At 40.4% G+C, this 21054-nt stretch overlaps 1 protein-coding gene across 7 annotated transcripts in view; it reads left to right on the top strand.

The window, feature by feature from the left end:
• Positions 1 to 21054, top strand: part of frya (furry homolog a (Drosophila)) — a 283598-nt gene that overhangs the window by 131040 nt on the left and 131504 nt on the right. For all 7 annotated transcript variants that reach the window (XM_072262934.1, XM_072262933.1, XM_072262940.1 and 4 more), the window contains 8 exons: positions 364 to 535; positions 1259 to 1391; positions 1888 to 1995; positions 5811 to 6066; positions 8087 to 8242; positions 11468 to 11554; positions 12367 to 12626; positions 12926 to 13115. In XM_072262934.1, coding sequence (XP_072119035.1) covers positions 364 to 535; positions 1259 to 1391; positions 1888 to 1995; positions 5811 to 6066; positions 8087 to 8242; positions 11468 to 11554; positions 12367 to 12626; positions 12926 to 13115 — 1362 coding nt within the window. The remainder of the gene's footprint in view (positions 1 to 363; positions 536 to 1258; positions 1392 to 1887; positions 1996 to 5810; positions 6067 to 8086; positions 8243 to 11467; positions 11555 to 12366; positions 12627 to 12925; positions 13116 to 21054) is intronic.

The raw sequence follows: 21054 nt of genomic DNA, 5'->3' as shown, positions 1-21054 counted from the left end.
CTTGAAAGGTTGTGAGGATAGTGGTGGTGTAATGTGTATTCCCTTTTTTTAATAACTAGTTCCTTTTTGATCTTTGGTATCCCTTCTCAGTTGAGTCAGCTATTTCTGAAAAATGTCAAGGGTTGTCCCCTAGATTTGTTATGAAAAATACTATTTGATCTATAGCTAAGTTGTTTAGAATTAAGAAATTTATTTATTTAACATTGTTGAAATTTTCAAGAAATTGAGAGGACAGTCAAGGTTCTACTTTAAGGGAATATATTAGCTTAATAATATCTGTAGTTTTAAACTTAGCATGTGGAAAGCAGGCATGGTTATCTCATAATAAAAGTTTAATTTCCACTCTTGAATTATGGTTCACAGAGAATGAACATTGGTTTGAGGGCATTCCTTGTGGTTGCTGACAATCTGCAGCAGAAAGATGGAGAACCTCCAATGCCTAACACGGGAGCTGTTCTTCCATCTGGGAACACTCTCAGGGTGAAGAAAACATACTTGAGTAAAACCCTTACAGAAGAAGAAGCAAAAATGATAGGTTAGTCATAACCTTTTAGTTAAAAGAATTTATGGTATGAACATGCACGTGCAGCCTCTAATTTTCATATGGGTCCTCCATGCATCAGATGACCTTACACATAGAGAACCCCAAACATGTACAATCTAGAAGTTAATTCTGTACTTCTGATGTGTGTCTGTGTGGCAGCTATGAAATTATCTTAGATAAGTTCCCTTGAGGTATGTATTTAACTAATGTTTTTTTTCTCTTCCTCCACCACCCCAGAACAAAGAACTTAACCAAGTTTGCAGCTTTCACCTAACCATACATTGGTCTCCTGTCCAACCATTCTTGTATCCATGAAATTATAAATCCAGTCTGGTGTCCTCAACAATCATAACATACCCCGATTTTTTTTTTTTTTTTTTTGGTCTACCAAAGATACCCTAACCTTCATCACTGGTCATATTAAATAACTACTAAGGCTACATCTCCCACCCTCTATGGTATTAAAACATTGAGAAAAGTAGAAAATTCTTGAAATCTTCACCATCAAGCTGCTTCTGCAGAGAGAAAAAGAATTATTTTTTTTGTCTCGCAGATGTGGTCTGACTTGCTTAGTACTTTTACAATTTCTGTTTTTATTTGGGATTTCCAGCATCGTGGAATTTTTTTTATTACTGAGGAATTTTAAATGTAGTTACCGTAATTAGTGGAGTCTATTCAAACCATTGTTAAGTTAATTTTTCCTCAACTCAACAGGAATATCTCTGTACTATCCACAACTAAGAAAAGCCCTAGATAGCATTTTAAGGCATCTTGATAAAGAAGTTGGACGTTGTATGATGTTGACAAACATGCAGATACTGAATAAGGAACCTGAAGACATGATCACGTAAGCCAGCATATTGCTAATGTGGAATTAAGAGTTGATGGTGACTGAACAAAACTATTTTATGCACTGTTTCAAATCAATTTCATATGTCCAGATCTGGTGCAAATCTTTGCAATGATTACTATGGTAGAGTGTTATTTTTGTCATTGCATAAATGGTTCTACATTCAATTGTATGCCAGGATGACTGGAATGGAAAGTGGCATATTAATGTTCTTTAAACAGATTTGAAATGGAAAGTGACAAGGAAGGCAACAGCTTACTACAGGCCGTTTATAATGGTACAGGATTTATTACTGGCCCATGCTATTTAAATTGGTCTGTCTGAGAATTATTTCATTTTAAGTTATGTAGAAATAAATGCAGTGTTGTTTGATTTGTATTTTCTACATAGTTTATTATTGGTTTGCATTTTCTACATAGTTAATCAGGCAAATGTAAAAAATCAGCATTATTTTGTTCATATTATCAATTAACTGTTCTCTACATCAATTCAGAGGAGAGAGGAAACCAAAAATTGACCTCTTTAGAACCAGTGTAGCAGCCATTCCACGAATAATCCCTGATGGAATGTCAAAATTGGAATTGATTGATTTACTCGCAAGGTATGTGCTTTCCTTTTAGTTAAAATTATGATTAAAGATCATTTTAATTTACAGTAGTTTTAATTACAAATTTAAAAATCTCTACTTTTTCAGGCCTTGCATTTTGACATAATGTAACACTAATAGAAGTAAGCTTAGCAGCTTAGAACAGAGGCAACAGATGCACAGAGCATTAAAAGCAATTTATTGGTCTAAGTAATTGTGAAAAAAATGAATAGAATTCTGGAATAGCAGATAATCTGGAAAAACTTGGGAATCAGCATCTGTGGGGAATGCTTCTTGTCAAGGAGTAAGGCAAACCAGTATAAAAAAGGAGAGGGATGTGGTGAGACAGGGGAAAGTGATATAATTCTGGTTTCGATTCCATGAAAAAAGTGATGATCAGCTTAATAAAACCTGTATTAGGGGAAACTCAGCTGGAAAACCATTACACTAATAAGCAACAAACAGTAAGATAATGCTATTGGTTTATCATTGCCACATGTACCAAGATATGGTACAAAGCTTGACTTCCATATTGTTCATATAGATCAAATCATTACATAGTGCATTGAACTAGAGTAAGGTAAAACATTAACAATGCAGAATAAAATGTAAAAGTTAGCAATACAGTGAAATCCTGGTAAACAATCAAGTGTAACAACAGAAAGTGGTAGATTGTAAGGTCAGGAGTCCATCCCATGTTCAGGAGTCTGATAACAGTGAAATAGAAGCTGTTCTTGAGCCTGATGATATGTGCTTTCAGGATTTTGTATCTTCTGCCCAATGAAAGAAGAGTGAAGAGAGAATGTCCAGGGTGGGTAGGGGCTTTGATAATACTGGCTGCTTTAAGAACATAAGAATCAGGAGTGGGAGTAGGACATTTGGCCCATTGAGCCTGCTTCACCATTTAATAGGATCGTGCTTAATCTGGCTGTAGATTCAGCCCTGCCAATCTGCCATTTTCCTATAACCCTTAATTCCCCTACTATGCAAAAATTTATTCAACTGCCTTAAATACAGTTAATGAGGTAACCTCTACTGCTTCCCTGGGCAGAGAATTTCTCTGGAAAAAACATTTTCTCCTAATCTCTCTCCTAAATCTATTCCCTCGAATCATGAGTCTATGTCCCCTAGTTCTAATCTCACTCACCAGTGAAAACAACTTTCCTACCTCTATCTTATCTATTCCTTTAATAATTTTATATTTTTCTATACGATTCCCTATCATTCTTCTAAAATTCAGGCAAGGATAGTCCTAGGCAACTTAACTTCTCCTCATAAGGTAGTCCCCTCACCTCAGGAATCAACTTGATGAACCTCCTCTGCACCACCTCCAAAGCCAGTATACACTCAATGACCACTTTATTAGGTACATCTGTACACCTGCTTACTAAGGCAAATATGTAATCAGCCAATCATGTGGCAGCAATTCAATGCATAGAAACATGCAGAAATGGCCAAGAGGTTCAGTTGCTGTTCAGACCAAACGTCAGAATAGGGAAGAAATGTGATTGAAGTGACTTTGGTCATGGAATGATTGTTGGTGCTTTTTGAGGTGGTTTGAGTATCTTAGAAACTGCTGATCTAGGATATTCACGCACAACAGTCTACAGAGAATGATACGAAAATTGGAAAACAACCAATGGGTTGTTTTGAGAGCGAAAATACCTTGTTAATGAGCAAGGTCAGGGGAGAATAGCCATACAGGTTCAAGCTGACAGGAAGACAACAGAGTCTCAAATGGCCATATATTCCAATACTAGTGTGCAGAAGAGCATCTTTGAATGCACAACAAATTGAACCTTGAAGTGGATGAGCTACAGCAGTAGAACATACACTCAATGGCCACTTTATTAGGTACCTTCTGTGCCTACCGCAATGGCCACTGAGTGTCACTTTCCTCAACTGAGGAGACCATGTTGTAGTCTTTCACTATTTGTGATATCTGCTCTCGTTTTTCCATCCAAAGTCGATGTCCTTACATTTACCAACATTGTGCTCATCTGCCAGACCCTTGCCAACTTACTTAACCTATCTCTATCTCTCTGCATATTTTTCTTTTCCCATCAATTTAGTGTTGTTAACAAACTTAGATATTGATTTAATGAGGCAGTGAGAAGTATAGACAGGGTCCATAGAGAGGATGCTAGTTTCATGATGTGCTGATTTATGTCTATAACTTCCTGCAGTTTCTTGAAGTCACGTGCAGAGCAGTTGCCGTGTCGAGCTGTATGCATTCAGACAGCATACTTTCTGTGGTGCATCAATTAAAATTGATAAGAGTCAATGGGGACATGCCAAATTCCTTTAGCCTCCTGAGAAAGTAAAGACATTGGTGAACTGTCTTGGCCACGACATAAACATGGTTCAACCAGGACAAACTATTGGTGATGTCCATATCTAGGAACTTGATGCTTTCAACCCTCTCAAGCTCAACACTATTGATGTTGACAAGAGCATATGCGCTGCCCTCTTTCTGGTCAATAACAGCCTCTTTTGTTTTGTTGATATTGAGGGAAATGTTATTGTCATGACACCATATCACTGAGCTCTCTAGCTCTTTCCTGTACTCCAACTCATCGTTCTTTGAGATGAGGCCCTCTACAGTGGTATCTTCTGCAAATTGATAGAGGGAGTTAGAGTAGAATCTGGTGATGCAGTCATGAGTGTACAAGAAGTAGAATAGGGGACTGAAGATTCAAGCTTTTGGAGCACCAGGTTTCAGAATAATCATGGTGGCGGTGGTGCTGCCTATACTTACAGATGGTGGTCTGTTGGTCAGGAAGTAAGGTTACTAAATATAATGGTGTGTTTTTTTTACTATGAGAAAATGCAGATTGGAAGGGTAAATTTAAAGGATTGTTTGTGCCTTTTGCTTTAGAATGCAGTGTATAGGATGATATAATAGTTTTTTTATGGTGAACAAATACGACAGAATAGTTAGAAGCAGACTTACCAGCAGTCAAAGGGTTAAAAATAAGAAGCGCTGTTTCATGTTAATTGTAAGGAGCTTAGAACAGAGAACTGGAGCAACAATTTTAGTGAATGTATAAAATGTACAATGTCAGCTTGGGCATTCATCAAAAAGATATCCTGGTTTTCAATTCCACTGGAATGAAATGTGGCTCAATCACCATAACTCAAACATTGAAATGAATGGCTTGATGGTTTAAAACACAGTAGTATGCATGAATTAGCAAATTTAATTTTGCTTACGTGTCAGAGGCGAAGCATCACAGCCCTAGAGGGTATGAATCAGACAAATATACTAGTAGGCCAAAGAAATATTCTTTGTAAGAAGTTTTTACTTCTGTAATTAAAATATTGTTCAAATAGTCAGATCTGGTACTCGTAACAATAAAATATAAAATATAAAATGCTATTTAGTTATTGTGCCATAGGTGTCGTCCATATAGTGGTAAGAAGGTCTTTTTTTTGCTACTCTTCCTACATTTTTCTTCACTTTCCTTTACCCTTCCTTTTATATATTCTATTCACTATTCTAACCATCTGACTCACCCATCTTATTCTTTCCTCATTTCTCTCTGTCACTCTCTCCTTTACCCAACTCTGCTCACTCTTTCTCTAGCCATCTATCTCTCCTCTTCCCCTTTCTATCCCTGCCCCACTCTTTATCTTTCCCGGACCCTTCTCTTTCTCTCTATCCCCAACCCCATAGCCCCATAGGTTTCTCTAGTACTTTATCCCTTATGATTTGGATTTTTACAAGTTCCTCACTATTGTTTGCAGTTAACTTCTCTGTTATCTTAAGAACATTAAGGAAGAACAATCTGCATATTTTATTAATTATAAACTTTCAAATTTCAATTCAGACTAACTATCCACATGGATGATGAACTTCGTCACATTGCACAAAACTCTCTTCAGAGTCTTCTTGTTGATTTTGCTGATTGGAGGGAAGATGTACTGTTTGGTTTCACAAACTTTCTACTCCGTGAAGTTAATGACACACAACAAAATCTTCTTGATAGCTCTTTAAAATTATTGGTGCATCTGCTCAGTCAATGGAAACTTGCAATACAGACTCAAAACAGGGAGCAGGACCAATCTAAGTTCAGGACCTCAGAGGTAGGTCAAATTTATCTTCTTTACACTTGTAATTACTTGACATAACAATAATGATAGGTGATTTACATATTTGTTGCATAATTCCTTTCTAGCATTTAAACATTAAATAATGTTTCAGCTGTTGTGATGACACAAAATTGGTTAATGTTTCATTTTTTTGACATAATCAAGCTGTGCAAGGATGTACATGAATTCACATGTTACTTTATAAAGCAGGAAAAGAATAGAAAGAAAACCTGTGAAATATTGAAAAGTGAAGGTGTTTAAATCACAACTAAAATACTAAACATAGATATAAATATATGTAGTTTGATATCTGCAAATCTAATTGCAGAATTAATAATGGGATTTACATATACTTGATAGGTATTATATAAACCATGCTCTGTGACTTCTTTTTCCTAATGATCAGACAAGTGTAAAGAGTATGTGCAGTTACTAATCAGCTAGCAAAGAATTTTCAACAAAGGTACTGATTTCATTGGTCATTAATATTTTACATTACTCTTTACAAAGGTCCCGAGTGCCTTTATCCACTTCATTCTTCATGCCTGATCTCTGGGTATTCCTGGTATAGTCATACTATGTCCTTCTGAAAAAATAGGTGCACTTGGATAAACTGTAAATGACGGTTAAATTCGTATCAACTTCAGATTGACTTTAACTTCATTTTTTTCTGTGCAGAAACAAATCCAAATCAAGAAGTGCAAAATGCTACCAAAACAGCTAATACCTCATGCAATACATGTGGTGTATTTTCATTCTTATTAACCTTTCAGTTGCTTTTGGATATCAGCAGCATAAGTCAACTCTTTCCTAGCTACATAGGCATTTTCTCAGTAATATGCTTACCTATCTGTTCAAGTTAGTTCTGTCACCACCTTCACACAGTCTCCTAAGTTCCTCAAGATCCTTCTTAATTCTCCTGTCCTTATCTATATATTGCTGATGATGTTACCACATGGGCTAAGCTTCCACATGTACCTAGATGAAGGCCCATTTTACCATATTTTTGGGCTAGAAATTTAAAGCAAAGCAAAGGCATTGAGCACCCTATTATGATTTGATGTTGTTTTCAACTACATGCCTAATGCTCTTAATTCACCTCCTAAACCTTCTTTACCTTTCCACTTCTGTCACTAGATTTAAGACCATCCTTAAAAGCCATTTCATTGCTGAGCATTTGGTTAGTCTCTAATCTAGTGCCAGTGTTTTCTATATTAAATCTGGTGGTATTCCTTTGTAATATTTTTCTTCATTGTTAAGTGCTAAACAAATTAACTTAGTGGATATCAAATGTCTTAGAGTCATAGAGAACTGCAGCACGGAAATGGGCTGTTCAGCCCATCTAGTCTGTGTTGAACTATTATTCTACCTAGTCCCACTGACCTGCAAATGGAATATAACCCTCCATTCCCCTTCCATCCATGTACTTATATAAGCTTCTCTTACATGTTATAATCAAATCCGCATTCACCACTTCCACTGGCACTTGTTATACACTTTCACCACGCTCTGAGTGAAGAAGCAACCCCCATGACCCCCTTAAACACTTCACCTTTCCCATGACCTCAATGGAAAAAGACTGCTTTCATTTAGCCTATCTATACCCCCCATAATTTTGTATACTTCTCATTGGTCTTCTAATTGATCTTCTCATACCAGTTTCCAGATTCTGCTCTAAGTAAGTGCCTATAAGTGGTCCAACCACAAAATTTGTTTCTTAATGTTGTCTAAATTGAGGTGGGGGGGGGGTATCCTCACACCTTTGATCAGGTATTTGTTTAAAAGGGGCTGCAAATTTAACACAGCAGTCAATAGCATGCATATGGAGCAATAGTAAAATTCTGAAACGTATGCAGAGCTCAAAAAGTTTGAGGTACACAACTTTAGGATGAAAGGGCTCAACAGAAGGACATACATTGAAGCCCAATGTAACATAAGAAGGTTATGATTTTTGATAAAGATATTTTGAATTGCTAACCAATTATACAATATTACTTTTGAATATATCTACTAGCTTCAGCAAGAAAGGAGTCCTCATTCAAATGTGCTTCATGCTGTGGAAGGATTTGCTCTTGTTTTACTCTGTAGTTGTCAGATTGCAACACGAAAATTAGCTGTTTCTATCCTGAGGGAAGTTCGTGCATTGTTTTCAGCTTTAGGACAATCAGAGGTATGAAGTTTTACGTATTTCATTATTAGAATTAAAATAATACATATTAGTGAATAATAAGGCTATCTAATAATTTTGCATTTGCAGAGTTGGTAATTGCAAAATCTCTACTCTCTTTGCACTAATCCTAACCTCACCATCAAACCTGCAGATAAGGGGGGTGGGGGTGTGGGAAGCTGAAGTAGTGTGGCAGACCAACCTCTACCTTGCTGAGGCCAGGCAACAATTCTCAGACACCTCCTCTTACTTACCCCTTGAACAGGACCCCACTAAGGAGCACCAGGCTATTGTCATCTGTACTATCACTGACCTTATTAAATCTGGGGTTCTCCCACCCACTGCCAGCAACCTCATAGTTCCCTTACCCTGCATCTCCCATTTCTACTTCCTACCCAAGGTCCAAAAACTGCCTGTGCAGGTGGACCCATTGTTTCTGTTTGTTCCTGCCCCACCGAACTTGTATCTGCATCCCTCGACTCTATTTTATCCCCCCAGATCAGTCCCTTCCTGACTACATCCGTTACACTTCACACGTTCTTAGATCTTTTCAATGATTTGATGTTCCCTGGCCCCAATCATCCAATTTCACTACGGATGTCCAGTCATATACACCTCCATCCCCCATCAGGAGGGTCTAAAAGCCCGCCGCTTCTTTCTAGACAATAGACCAACATGTTCTCCTCCACCACCACTCTCCTCCATCTGGTGGAACTGGTCTCAGTCTCAATAACTTCTCCTTCAGCTCCTCCCACTTCCTTTAAACAAAAGATGTAGCCATGGGCAGTTGCATGGGTCCCAGTTATGCCTGCCTTTTTGTGTGCTACATGGAACAGTCTATGTTCCAAGCCTACACTGATATCGCTCTCCCACTTTTCCTGTGCTACATTGACGACTGCATTGGTGCTCCTTCCTGCACACATGTGGAGCTCGTTGACTTTATCAACTTCACCTCCACCTTCCACCCTGTCCATTTCCAACACCTCCCTCGCCTTTCTCGATCTCTCTATCTCTATCCCTGGAGACAGTTTATCTATTGACAGCTTATATAAACCCATTGATTCTTACAGCTACCTGATCTATGCTTCTTCCCACCCTGTCACTTGTAAAAATGTCATCCCCTTTTTTCAGTTCCCCTGTCTCTGCTGCAACTGCTCCCAGGATGACTTTTCATTCCAGAACTAATGAGATGTCCTCTTTCTTCAAAGAAAGGAGCTTTCCTTCCTCCACCATCAACATTGCACTTACCCATATCTCTTCCATTTCACGCATATCTGCTCTCACCCCATCCTCCTGCCACCCCACCAGGGATAGGGTTCCTCTTGTCCTCACCTACCACCCCACTAGCCTCCACATGCAGCACATAATTCTCTGTTACTTCTGCCATCTCCAACAAGATCCCACCACCAAGCACATCCCTCCCTCCCCTGCTCTCTGCAGGGATCACTCCCTACGCAATTCCCTTGTCCATTCATCCCTTCCCAGTGAGCTCCCTCCTGGTACTTATCCTTGCAAGCAGAACAAATGCCACACCTGTCCCTACACCTCCACCCTCACTATCATTCAGGTCCCCAAACAGTCCTTCCAGGTGAGGCAACGCTCCACCTATGAGTCTGCTGGGGTCACCTACTGTATCTGGTGCTCTCGGTGTGGCCTCCTTTATATCTGTGAGACCCGATGTAGATTGGGAGACCATTTCACCGAGTACCTATATTCTGTGTGCCAGAAAAAACGGGATCTCTCGGTGGCCACCCTTTTTAAATCTACTTCCCATTCCTATTCTGACATGTCAGTCCATGGCCTCCTCTTATGCCATGATGCAGGGCACACTCAGGTTAGAGGACGAACACCTTGTGTCCCATCTGGTTAGCCTCCAACCTGCTAGCAGGAACATCAATTTCTCAAACTTCTGGTAATTTCCTCCCCCCCTGCCCCCCCCGCTTCCTGTTTCCCTTGCTCACCTTATCTCCTTACCTGCCCATCACCTCCCTCTGGTGCTCCTCCCCCTTCTCTTTCTTCCGTGGTCTTCCGTCCTCTCCTATCAGATTGCCCCTTCTCCAGGCCTTTATCTCTTTCATCATTCATCTTTCCAGCTCTTTACTTCACCCCTCCCCGTCTCTCGGTCTCACCTATCACCTACCACCTTGTACTTCTTCCTCCCCTCCTCCCACCTTCTTATCTGACTTCTCATCTTTTTTCCAGTCCTGATGAAGGGTCTCAGCCTGAAATGTTGACTGTTTACTTATTTCCATAGATGCTGACTTCCTCTAGCATTTTGTGTGTGTTGATTGAAAAATAATTGTTTTTTTACACATATAATAGTCCTGACGTAGAATGAATGGAAAACTTTCATTGAAGTGCTTTTAACAGTAATGTGCATTAGTGTAGGAAATGCTGTAATTAAAATATATAAAACTAGACCCCACAAATGCCAGTTTGCAAAGGACCTGAATATCTACTTTTTGTACTATTGGTTGAGAAATAAACATTGGCCAGATTCATTCCCCTATAGAATTTTTCCTGTTCATTTAAGAAAGTGGTTGTTGCTTCCACTTAACTTAATCATCCCTTGATGCTGCACAAAGGTACCAGTTTATGGCTGGAGAGGGACTTGAACACAAAACCTTCTAATTCAGAGGTGAAAATGCTGTCAATTGAGTCAATGCTAGTTGAAAATTGAGAAGGGAAATGGAATTTGGAGCAAGATCTGGTTGCACACATATTATTCCAAAGTATGAAAGCCTACCCCCTAGGTCTGTAGAAAACTGTCAACAAGTTGCAGCAGGAATGCCAGACATCAGATGCATGCACTAATCCTGGACTCACAATTGCTAATTGTACAGAATATTCCAAGGGTAAGGACTTAGCGCTTAGATGTTATTTATGGTGTGCTTTGCCTCACAGAAGGGCACTTTAAGAGAGGCACTGCTGCAACCCTTAAGCATGGGAAAAACAGTCATTGAGGTTATGTTTAATTCAATCCAGTTCAATTTCTGAAGTTTGAAAGTATAAATAAGGATGAATAAATAAGTGGACAGCTTTTCCAATAGCAAGATTTTCCCTAATCCATAATACATGCCTAGAAGCTACATGAACACTTTGATGTTCCAAATAATAAGGAATTTATAAAGAAAACCACATATTTTCTGTAAAATGAAGTTAGCATTTTTAAAATTCTGTGTAATGTTGACATTTTGGCTACTTATAAAAATGTTTTTCCTTTAATAGGATGATGATAGGCCAATGATTGAAGTCATGGATCAGTTAAGTTCATCTATTTTGGAGAGTTTTATCCATGTAGCAGCCTCAGATTCAGTAAGTATAAAGAAAACTGTCAGTTCCAGAATGTGTATATATATCTTTAGAAACTGCCCAAGGAAAAACAGCATAACGGGCAGTTTTGAAATAGCATATGAAATAGACCCAATAGGCAACACGGCTATTTCACCTACACGTTCCTACTCGCATGAGGTCTAAACTATTCTAATATCTGGCTTTGTGTTGAAATACCCTCATTCCTGTTTCAGATGGGTAGACTGTTTGCCATTTTGTAAACTTGACTATCTTCTCCCTTCCTACTTCTCATGTTTATTTTGCAGTGAATGTAATATTATTTTAAAAAGCAATCAAAAAACATCACTTTGTGACAACGAGAGATCAAATAGAACTTCTATCAATGAGTGTTAAAGATCACCATTTGTTACAAAAAAATTAAGTAGAAATGGTACATACATTTATATTTCATATCATTCTTCACAAATAAGGAAGCTATCATAATTTCCCCAACTCGGGTCTAAGATTGATATTAAGTCTTATCAGGTCCTAAGAATGTCATTGAAGTCTAATCTGCATATCTGAAGAAATCCTTAATGCTTTTCAAGAGGTGTTCATGTTGCTTTCTGATTACAATTATTTTCCATTAGATGAGGTGAGAAGCCAAAGGGTGAGTCTGCTATTCTTTTCAAAATGTTCATGCCAATCAGTGCGTGCTAAAAATCCATACACTCCTCTTCTTATTGGGATCATACAAAGGTGTTTGGCTTTCTTAGAGTAAGAAATATGATGAATGTGAATAACAGCATAAGATTTCAGGATAATTAATATCAAGTATTTATAATTCTATACAGACTACCATTCCTTTTGGACACAACGGTGATTTGCAATGCCTGGTAGAGTGGAATGCAGTTTTGGTTAACAGCCATTATGATGTAAAGAGTCCTTCTCATGTCTGGATATTTGCACAATCTGTAAAAGATCCTTGGGTTCTGTGCCTCTTCAGCTTTCTCAGACAGGAGAATCTTCCAAAGCATTGCCCTACGGCACTCAGCTATGCATGGCCATATGGCTTTACCAGATTTCAACTCTTGATGCCCCATGTTGACCCTAAGTAAGTAATTCTGAGTCTATTCTTTTATTTTTAAAGATCATTCATATCCCATTGAAAGAATTTAGAGTAAAAATAGACTTATGACTCCCATGATTTAACCTAATCAAAGATAAAATATTAATTGGGCACTATTTAAGGAACAATAAAACTAATGGAGCCCAAGGAGGGTGTCTAAATGGAATGGGCAGGCAGAAAGAGGAGACTATTGTAAACTTTCAAACATACCTATTGGGATGAATTTAGTTCTGCTGCATATGTAGAATGACACAGTTTCAGAGTTCTAATCTGTTATGTTGCAGTAGTCCCATGTACACAAAAAAAGTAAGCACAACGTGTGGTGTCGACAACTATGTGACTCTCTGGAGGAATTATCTTATCCTTTGCTTTGGAGTAGCAAAACCCAGTATTATGAGTCCTGGTCACCTTAGAGCTTCAACTCCGGAGATTATGGCTACGACTCCTGATGGCAGTTATAGCTATGATAATAAGGTAACAAAACTTTTGTTTAATAAAATGGCAGAGTTAATGTTTCACTCTAGAGATTACATAATATCAGAATCCTAATCAGGTTTAATATCACAAGCATATGTCATGAAATTTGTTGTTTTGTTGCAACAATGCATTGCAGTGCATAGTTTTAGAACTATAAATTACAATTAAAAAGTATATATAGATACAAATAAATTAAATTAGTGCAAAAAAAGAGGGAAAAATACTGAGGAAGTGTTCATGGGTTCATTGTTTATTCAGAAATCTGATGGTGGAGGGGAAGGAGCTGTTGAGTGTGTGTCTTCAGGCTCTAGTAACTCCTCCTTGATGGTAGCAGTGAGAAGAAGCAATATGATGGGGGTCCTTAATGATGGCTGAGTTTACAACTTTCTACAGCTTTTCCCGATCCTGTGCACTGGCCTCTCCATTCCAGATGGTAATGCAACCAGATAGAATGCACTCCATGGAACATCTGTAGAAATTTGATAGTGTCTTTTCTGACGCACCAATTTTCCTCAAACTCTTAATGAAATATAGCCGCTGTCATGCCTTCTTTGTCTCAATGTGTTGGGCCAGGATAGATCCTCAGATGCTGACACCCAGGAACTTGAAGCTCCTCACCCTGTCCACTTCTGATCCCTTGATGAGGATTGGTGTGTGTGCCCACGACTTAATCCTCCTGAATTCCACAATCAATTCCTTAGATTTACTGGCACTAGGGGCAAGGTTGGTGCTGCGACACCACACAGCCAGTTGATCTATCTTGCTCTTGTATGCAAGAATCACCATCTGAAATTCTGCCAGCAATAGCTGTGTCATCAGTAAATCTATAGATGGTATTTGAACTGTGCCTAGCCACACAGTCATGAGTGTAAAGAGAGTTGAGTAGTGGTCTAAGCACACACCTTGAGGTATGCCATTGTTGATTGTCAGTGAAGAGGAGATGTTGTTACTGATCCACACTGACTGTGGTCTCCTGGTGAAAAAGTCAAGGGTCCATTTGCAGAAGGTACAGGTTTCAAGCTTTTTGATTAGAACTGAGAGCATGGTTGTGTTGAATGCTGAGCTGTTGCCAATAAACAGCAGTCTGACGTAAGTACTTTTAATATTGAAGGCTGGGTGGAAAGCCAGTGAGATTGCATCTGCTGTAGACCTATTGTGGTGATAGGCAAATTGCAGTGGGTCTAGGTCCTTGCTTAGGCAGGAGTTGATTCTCGCTTTGCCCAATCTCTCAAAGCACTTCATCATAGTAGATGTGAGTGTCACTAGGTGATGGTTGTTGAGGCAGTTCACCCTGCTCTTCTTGGGCACTAGTATGATTGTCTTCCTTTTGGAGAAGGTGGAACTTCTGACTGCAGAAGTTGCAGATTGAAAATGCCCTTGAACACTCCTGCCAGTCAATTGGCACAGGTTTTCAGACCCCTACCTTTTATACCATCAAGGCCTGACACCTGGCAAGGGTTCATCCTCTTGAAAGATGTTCAGATGTCAGCCTCCAAGACAGAGACCACAGAGTTACTGAATGCTGCAGGGATTCACATGGATGTGGTTTTATTCTCCCTTTCAAAGCATGCATAAAGGTGAGATGATTTAGGAGTGAAGCATTCCTGTCATTCATGATGTTAGTTTACGGTTTGTAGGAACTAATGGCCTGCAAACCCTGCCAGAGCTGAAGTGCATCCGATTCCATCTCTAACCTCAATAAGAATTGTTTTTCCGCCTTAAAATAGCCTTCCATAAGTCATACCTGGACCTCTTGTATAGGTCTGGATCACTGGTCTTGAATGCTATAAATCCAGCCCTTAGCGGACTACGATTCTCCTGGTTCATCCACGGCTTTTGGTTTGGGTATGTCCGTATGTTCTGGAAGGCACACTCATCCACACAGGTCTTGATGAAATCAGTGAAAACTGTGGCGTATTTATTCAGACTTGAAGATGAATCCCTGAATATTATCCAGTCCATTGACTCAATGTAATCCAATAAGTGCTGCTCTGACACCCTTGACCATACCTTCTTGGCCCTCACCACTGGTGCTGTGATCTGTAGTCTCTACCTATGTGCTGGGAGTAGAAGTACAGGCAGGTGATCAGACTTTCCAAAATGTAGGTGTGGGATGGCAAGGTAAGCATTCTTGATGGTTGCATAGCAGTGGTCAAGTGTGTTGGCTCCTCTGGTTCCACAGGTGATATGGTGTAGACTTTATCAAGCTGGCCTAATTAAAATCCCCCAGAATAATAGGGAAAGCTTCAGGGTGCAATCTTCAATGACTGCTGATTCCAGTGCCTGCCTGATGTTGGCCTGAGATGGAATATACACTACTACCAGGATGAATGTTAAAAACTCCCTTGGCAGATAAAAAGGACGACATTTGACCACTAGCTGTTCCAGGTCGGATGAGCAGGACTGAGGCAGAATCACCGTTGCTGTGCACCACGATGAGTTAATCATAAAGTATACTCCACTTCCTCTGCCTTTAAAAGGCTGAGCCATGTTGTCTTTGCATTGAAGAATGAAGCCATTCAGCTCCAGCGCTGCATCCAAATTGGCAGGAGATAACCATGTTTCGCTGAAGCAAAGTACACAGTAGTCCTCGATGTCCTTCTGGTAGAGCTATCTTGCTTTGAGGTCTTCATTGTTATTTTCCAGAGACTGTACATTCATATGCAGAATAATCAGGAATGCAGGTCTAAGGCCTCTGCGTTTCTATCTTACTTGCAGCCCAGCGTGCTTTCCTCACTTCCTCTTGCAACCTGAGTCTGCAGTCCAGGATCCATCAATTTTGACCATTGATAGATTTTTTAAATGTCTTAAAACAATGTTGCTTACTGAAGTACCCATAGCTGTGACTGTGGAATTCAGCTGTACTAGTTCTGAACAGCTTTGACCAGTGACCAATCTGGATACTAGAAGTTTGTGAGGAGGTGATTTCATCCAGGTCCAAGTAGAAAAAATGAGCAGTGCATTGTGACTTTGACCAGTGACCAATCCATGTTTGAGAATGAGAGCAAGAGCAAATTAAAGGAAGGCAGGGGCAAGTGCAGCAGCCATCATCTGAATGGAGTCAGAGTGGTGATATTGAGGCTTTAGCTCTTTGAGGCTTCAGTCAGAGAAATCAAAGAAAGAAAAAGCTCTGTGAAGTTTTTTTTCTCCCTCCCTTCTTTATATCTGCTCAGCCAGGACAGTAGAGATGCCAGGCAGGATAGTGGAATGCTTTGCTTATGGGATGTGGGAAGGCAGGGAAACCTGCAGTGTCCCTGACGACTACAGCTGCGAGAAGTGTATCCAGCTTCAGTCTCTAACAATCCGCGTTAAGGAGTTGGAGTTGGAGCTGGAACTGGATGAACTCTGGATCACTCGGGAGCCTGAATGGATAATAGATAGGATTTATAGAGAGGTAATTGCATCCAAGGTGCAGGACACAGGAAACTGAGTGACAGTCAGGAAGGGGAAGGGGGTTAATGAGCCAGTGCAGAGTACCCCTGTGGCCATCTCCCTATCTCCCTCAACAACACTTTAGGTACTATTGGGGGGAGGGGGACCTAACAGAGGAAAGTCACAGTAGTCAGATCTCTGGCACTGAGTCTGGTTCTGTGACTCAGAGGGTGGGGCGGAGAAGAGGCACGCTGTGGGGACAGGGGATTCGATAGTTAGGGGAACGGACAGCAGGTTCTATGGGTGAGAACAAGATTCCCAAATGGTATTTTGCTTCCCAGGTGCCAGGGCCTGTGACATCTTGGATTGAGTCCTCAGCATTCTTAAGTGGGACGGTGAACAGGCAGAGGTTATGGTTCATGTATGTGCCAGTGACATGGGTAGGATGAGTGAAATGTTCTGCATAGGGAGTTCAGGGAGTTAGGTGCTAAATTAAAGGGCAGGACCTCCAGGGCTCTGTTCTCAGGATTGCTACCCATGCCACATGCTAGTGAAGCCAAAAATAGGAAGATTATACAGTTTAGCATGTGGCTAAGGAGTTGGTGTAAGAGGGAGGGCATAAGATTTTTGGACAATTTGGCTCTCTTTCAGGGAAGGTGGGGCCTGTACTGAAGAGATGGTTTGCACTTGAATGGGAGGGATCTAATATCCTAGCGGGAAGGTTTGTTAACGTTGCAGGGTGGGTTTAAACTAGAGTTGCAGGGGGATGGGAACTAGAGTGCCAGAAGAATTAGTGGAGAGGTTGTGTAGGCAGAAGTCGATAAGAACTCAAGACAAAATCAGGAATCAAATGGTTGAGCATGGTGCAACTACTGTCCTGAGATGCATTTATTTCAATGCAGGAAGTATCGTAGGAAATGCCGATGAGCTCAAGCCATGGATCACTTTATGTCATTGTAGCCATTAGTAAGAATTGGTTGCAGGAGGGGCAGGACTGGCAGCTCAATATTCCTGGGTTCCATTGTTTTAGATATGACAAAGGAGGAAGGGTGGCGTTACTAGAAAGGAAAAATGTCGCGGAAGTGGTCTGTCAGGTCAGACTGGAGAAGTCAATTAATGAGGTGTCATGGGTGAAACTGAGAAATAAGAAAGGTATGACCACATTAATGGGGCTATATTGCAGACCATCCAACAGTCGTAGGGATTTAGAGGAATAAATTTGTAAAGTGATCGCAGACTTTTGCAAGAAACGTAATGTTGTTATAGAAGGTGATTTTAATTTTCCACATATTGACTGGGAATCCCATACTGTAAATGAGCTAGATGGGATAGAGTTTGTCAAATGTGTTCAGGAAAACTTCCTTCATCAATACGTAGAAGTCACAACGAGAGAGTGTGTTACACTTGATCTGCTATTAGGGAATGAGACAGGGCGGGTAACAGAAGTTTGTGTAAGGGAACACTTTGCATCCAATGACCACAATGCCATTAGTTTCAAAGTATATATGCACACAGATAGGTCTGGTCCATGGGTTGAGATTCTAAATTGGAGAAAGGCCAATTTTGATGTTGTCAGAAATGATCGGGCAAGTGTGGATTGGAACTGACTGTGTTCTGGCAAAGGTGTACTCGGAAAGTAGGAGCCCTTTAAAAATGAAATTTTGAGAGTACAAAGCTTGTATGTGCCTGTCAGAATAAAAGGTAAAGATAATAAGTGTAGGGAACATTGGTCTTCAAGAGATATTGAGGCCTGGTTAAGAGAAAAAAGGAGGTGCATAGCAGGTATAGGCAGATAGAAACAAATGAAGTGCTTATGCAGTACAAGAAATGCAAGAGAACACTTAAGAAAGATATCAGGAAGGCTAAAAGAAAGCATGAAGTTGCTCTGGCAAACAAGGTAAGGGAGAATTCTAAGGGATTTTACAGGTACGTTAAGAGCATAAGGACTGCTAGGGACAAAATTGGTCCTCTGGAAGGCCAGAATGGTAATCCATGTGTGGAGCCAAAACAGATGGAGGAGATCTTAACTGCATTCTTTGCATCTGTTTTTACTCGAGAAATGCATACAGAGTCTTGGACTTCATGTGTAGATTACAGAGGAGGTGGTGTTTGCTACCCTGAGACGAATCAGGGTGGATAAATCCCCAGGGCCTGACAAGGTGTTCCCTCAGATTCGATAGGAGGCAAGTGCAGGAAACTACAGAGCCCTAGCAGAAATATTTAAAATGTCCTTAGCGACAGGAGAAGTACCAGACAACTGGAAGATAGCCAATGTTGTTCCACTGTTTAAAAAAGGGCAGCCCTGTGAGGATTATCTTTTCTGATTTCTCAAGTGCCTTCAATACCATACAGCCCTCACTACTGGGGAAAAAGCTCTGTTCAATGCAGGTTAGCACTTCCATTGTATCCTGGATAATGGACTACCTGATTGGCAGAATATAGTTTGTACAGCTTCAGCTGTATGTCAGACTTGTCTATAAGCAGAGCTAGGGCTCCACAGGGCTCCTTTTGGCTCCCTTTCTGTTTATCCTGTATACTTCAGACTTTAGATACAACACTGAGTCATGTCATCTGCAGAAATTCTCTGATGATTCAGCATTAGTTAGGTGCATAAAGGGAGGGTGGGAGGATGAATACAGGACCCTGGTGGAGGCCTTTGTCAAGTTGTGCAAGCTGAATCATCTGCAGCTCAACATCAGTAAGACAAAGAAGATGGTGATGGACTTTAGGAAGACTAAGTCTGCACTGTTCCTTGTTACTTTTGATGGTGAGGACGTGGAAGTGGTGAGGACGTACAAGTACCTGGGGGTGCACCTGGATGACAGACTTGAGTGGAGTACCAACACAGACGCTCTGTACAAGAAGGGCCAGAATCGCCTCTACTTCCTGAGGAGTATGAGGTCTTTTGGAGTATGCAGTCCTCTCCTTCACATGTTCTACCGGTCTGTTGTGGTCAATACAGTCTTCTATACAGTGGTGTGCTGAGGCAATGGCATCAACACGAGTGATGCCAACAGGTTTAATAAATTGATTAGAAAGGTTGGCTCTGTTATAGGAGTCAATCTGGACACACTGGAGGCTGTGGTAGAACAAAGGACCCTACGGAAAATCCTGGCAACTCTGGACAATGTTTCTCACCCTCTGCATGCCACCTTGGCTGAACAGAGGAACACTTTCAGTAATAGACTAAGACAGCTGCGCTACTCCAAAGAGCGCTATGTGAGGTCATTCTTACCCTCATCCATTAGGCTCTATAATGACTCAACCTATAGCCAGGGAAGTGATAACCCCCTCCTGTTAGACTGTTTGAGGTAACTCATTTTTTATTCTTTCTTACTTCTCTAATAATATTTGTATATCTGTGCACTTGTAGTGCTACTGTGACACTGTCATTTTCTTTGGGATCAATAAGGTATTAACCTAGCTATACAAACTAGAAACCAGGAAATTATAGGCTAGTGTGTCTGACATCAGGTATGGGAAAGTTATTGGAAAGTATTCTAAGGGACTATATATGTAAGTATTTGGATAGACATGGTCTGATTAAGAATAGTCAACATGGCTTCATGTATGGTAGATCATGTCTAACCTATCTTATAGAGTTTTTTGAGGAAGTTACAGGAAAGTAAATGAAGGCAAGACAGTGGATGGTGTCTACATGGACTCTAATAAGACATTTGACAAGGTCTTGCATGTGAGGCTGGTCAAGAAGGTTCAGTCACTCGGTATTCAGGATGAGGTAGTAAATTGGATTAGACATTGGCTTTGTGGGAGAAGCCAGAGTAGGAGTAGATGGTTGCCTCTTTGACTGGAGGCCTGTGACTAGTGGAGTACTGTAGGGATCAGTGCTGGGTATGTTGTTGTTTGTCATCTATATCAACGATCTGGATGATAATGTGGTTAACTGGATCAGCGAATTTGCAGATGACACCAGGATTTGGGATGTAGTGGACAGTGAGGAAAGCTATCATGGCTTGCAGAGGGATCTGCATCAGCTGGAAAAATGGGCTGAAAAATAGCAGGTGGAATTTAGTGCAGGCAAGTGGGAGGTTTTTTACTTTGGTAGGACCAATCAGGGTAGGTCTTACACAGTGAATAGTAAGGCACTGAGGCGTGTGGTAGAACAAAGGGACCTAATTCATTGAAAGTGGTGTCACAGGTAGATAGGGTCATAAAGAATGCTTTAGGCACATTGGCCTTCATAAATCAATGTGTTGAGTACAGAAAATGGGGCGTTATGTTGAAGTTGTATAAGACGATGGTGAGCCCTAATTTGGGCAGCTACCTACGGGAAAGATGTAAGCAAAGTTGTAAGAGTGCAGAGAAAATTTACAAGGATGTTGCCAGGTCTGGAGGGCCTGAATTATAAGAAAGGGTTGAATAGGTTAGGACTATATTCTTTAGAATGTAGAAGAGTGAAAGGAGATTTGATAGAGGTATACACAATTATGAGGGGTATTGGTAAATTATGAAGGGTATAGATAGGGGAATTGCAATCACACTTTTTGTACTGAAGTTGGGTGTGTCTACAACCAGAGGTCTTGGCTTAAGGTTGAAAGATGAG

Source organism: Mobula birostris, chromosome 7 (assembly GCF_030028105.1).
Source record: "Mobula birostris isolate sMobBir1 chromosome 7, sMobBir1.hap1, whole genome shotgun sequence".
Taxonomy (NCBI): domain Eukaryota; kingdom Metazoa; phylum Chordata; class Chondrichthyes; order Myliobatiformes; family Myliobatidae; genus Mobula; species Mobula birostris.
This window is presented reverse-complemented; position numbering and strand designations above follow the sequence as displayed.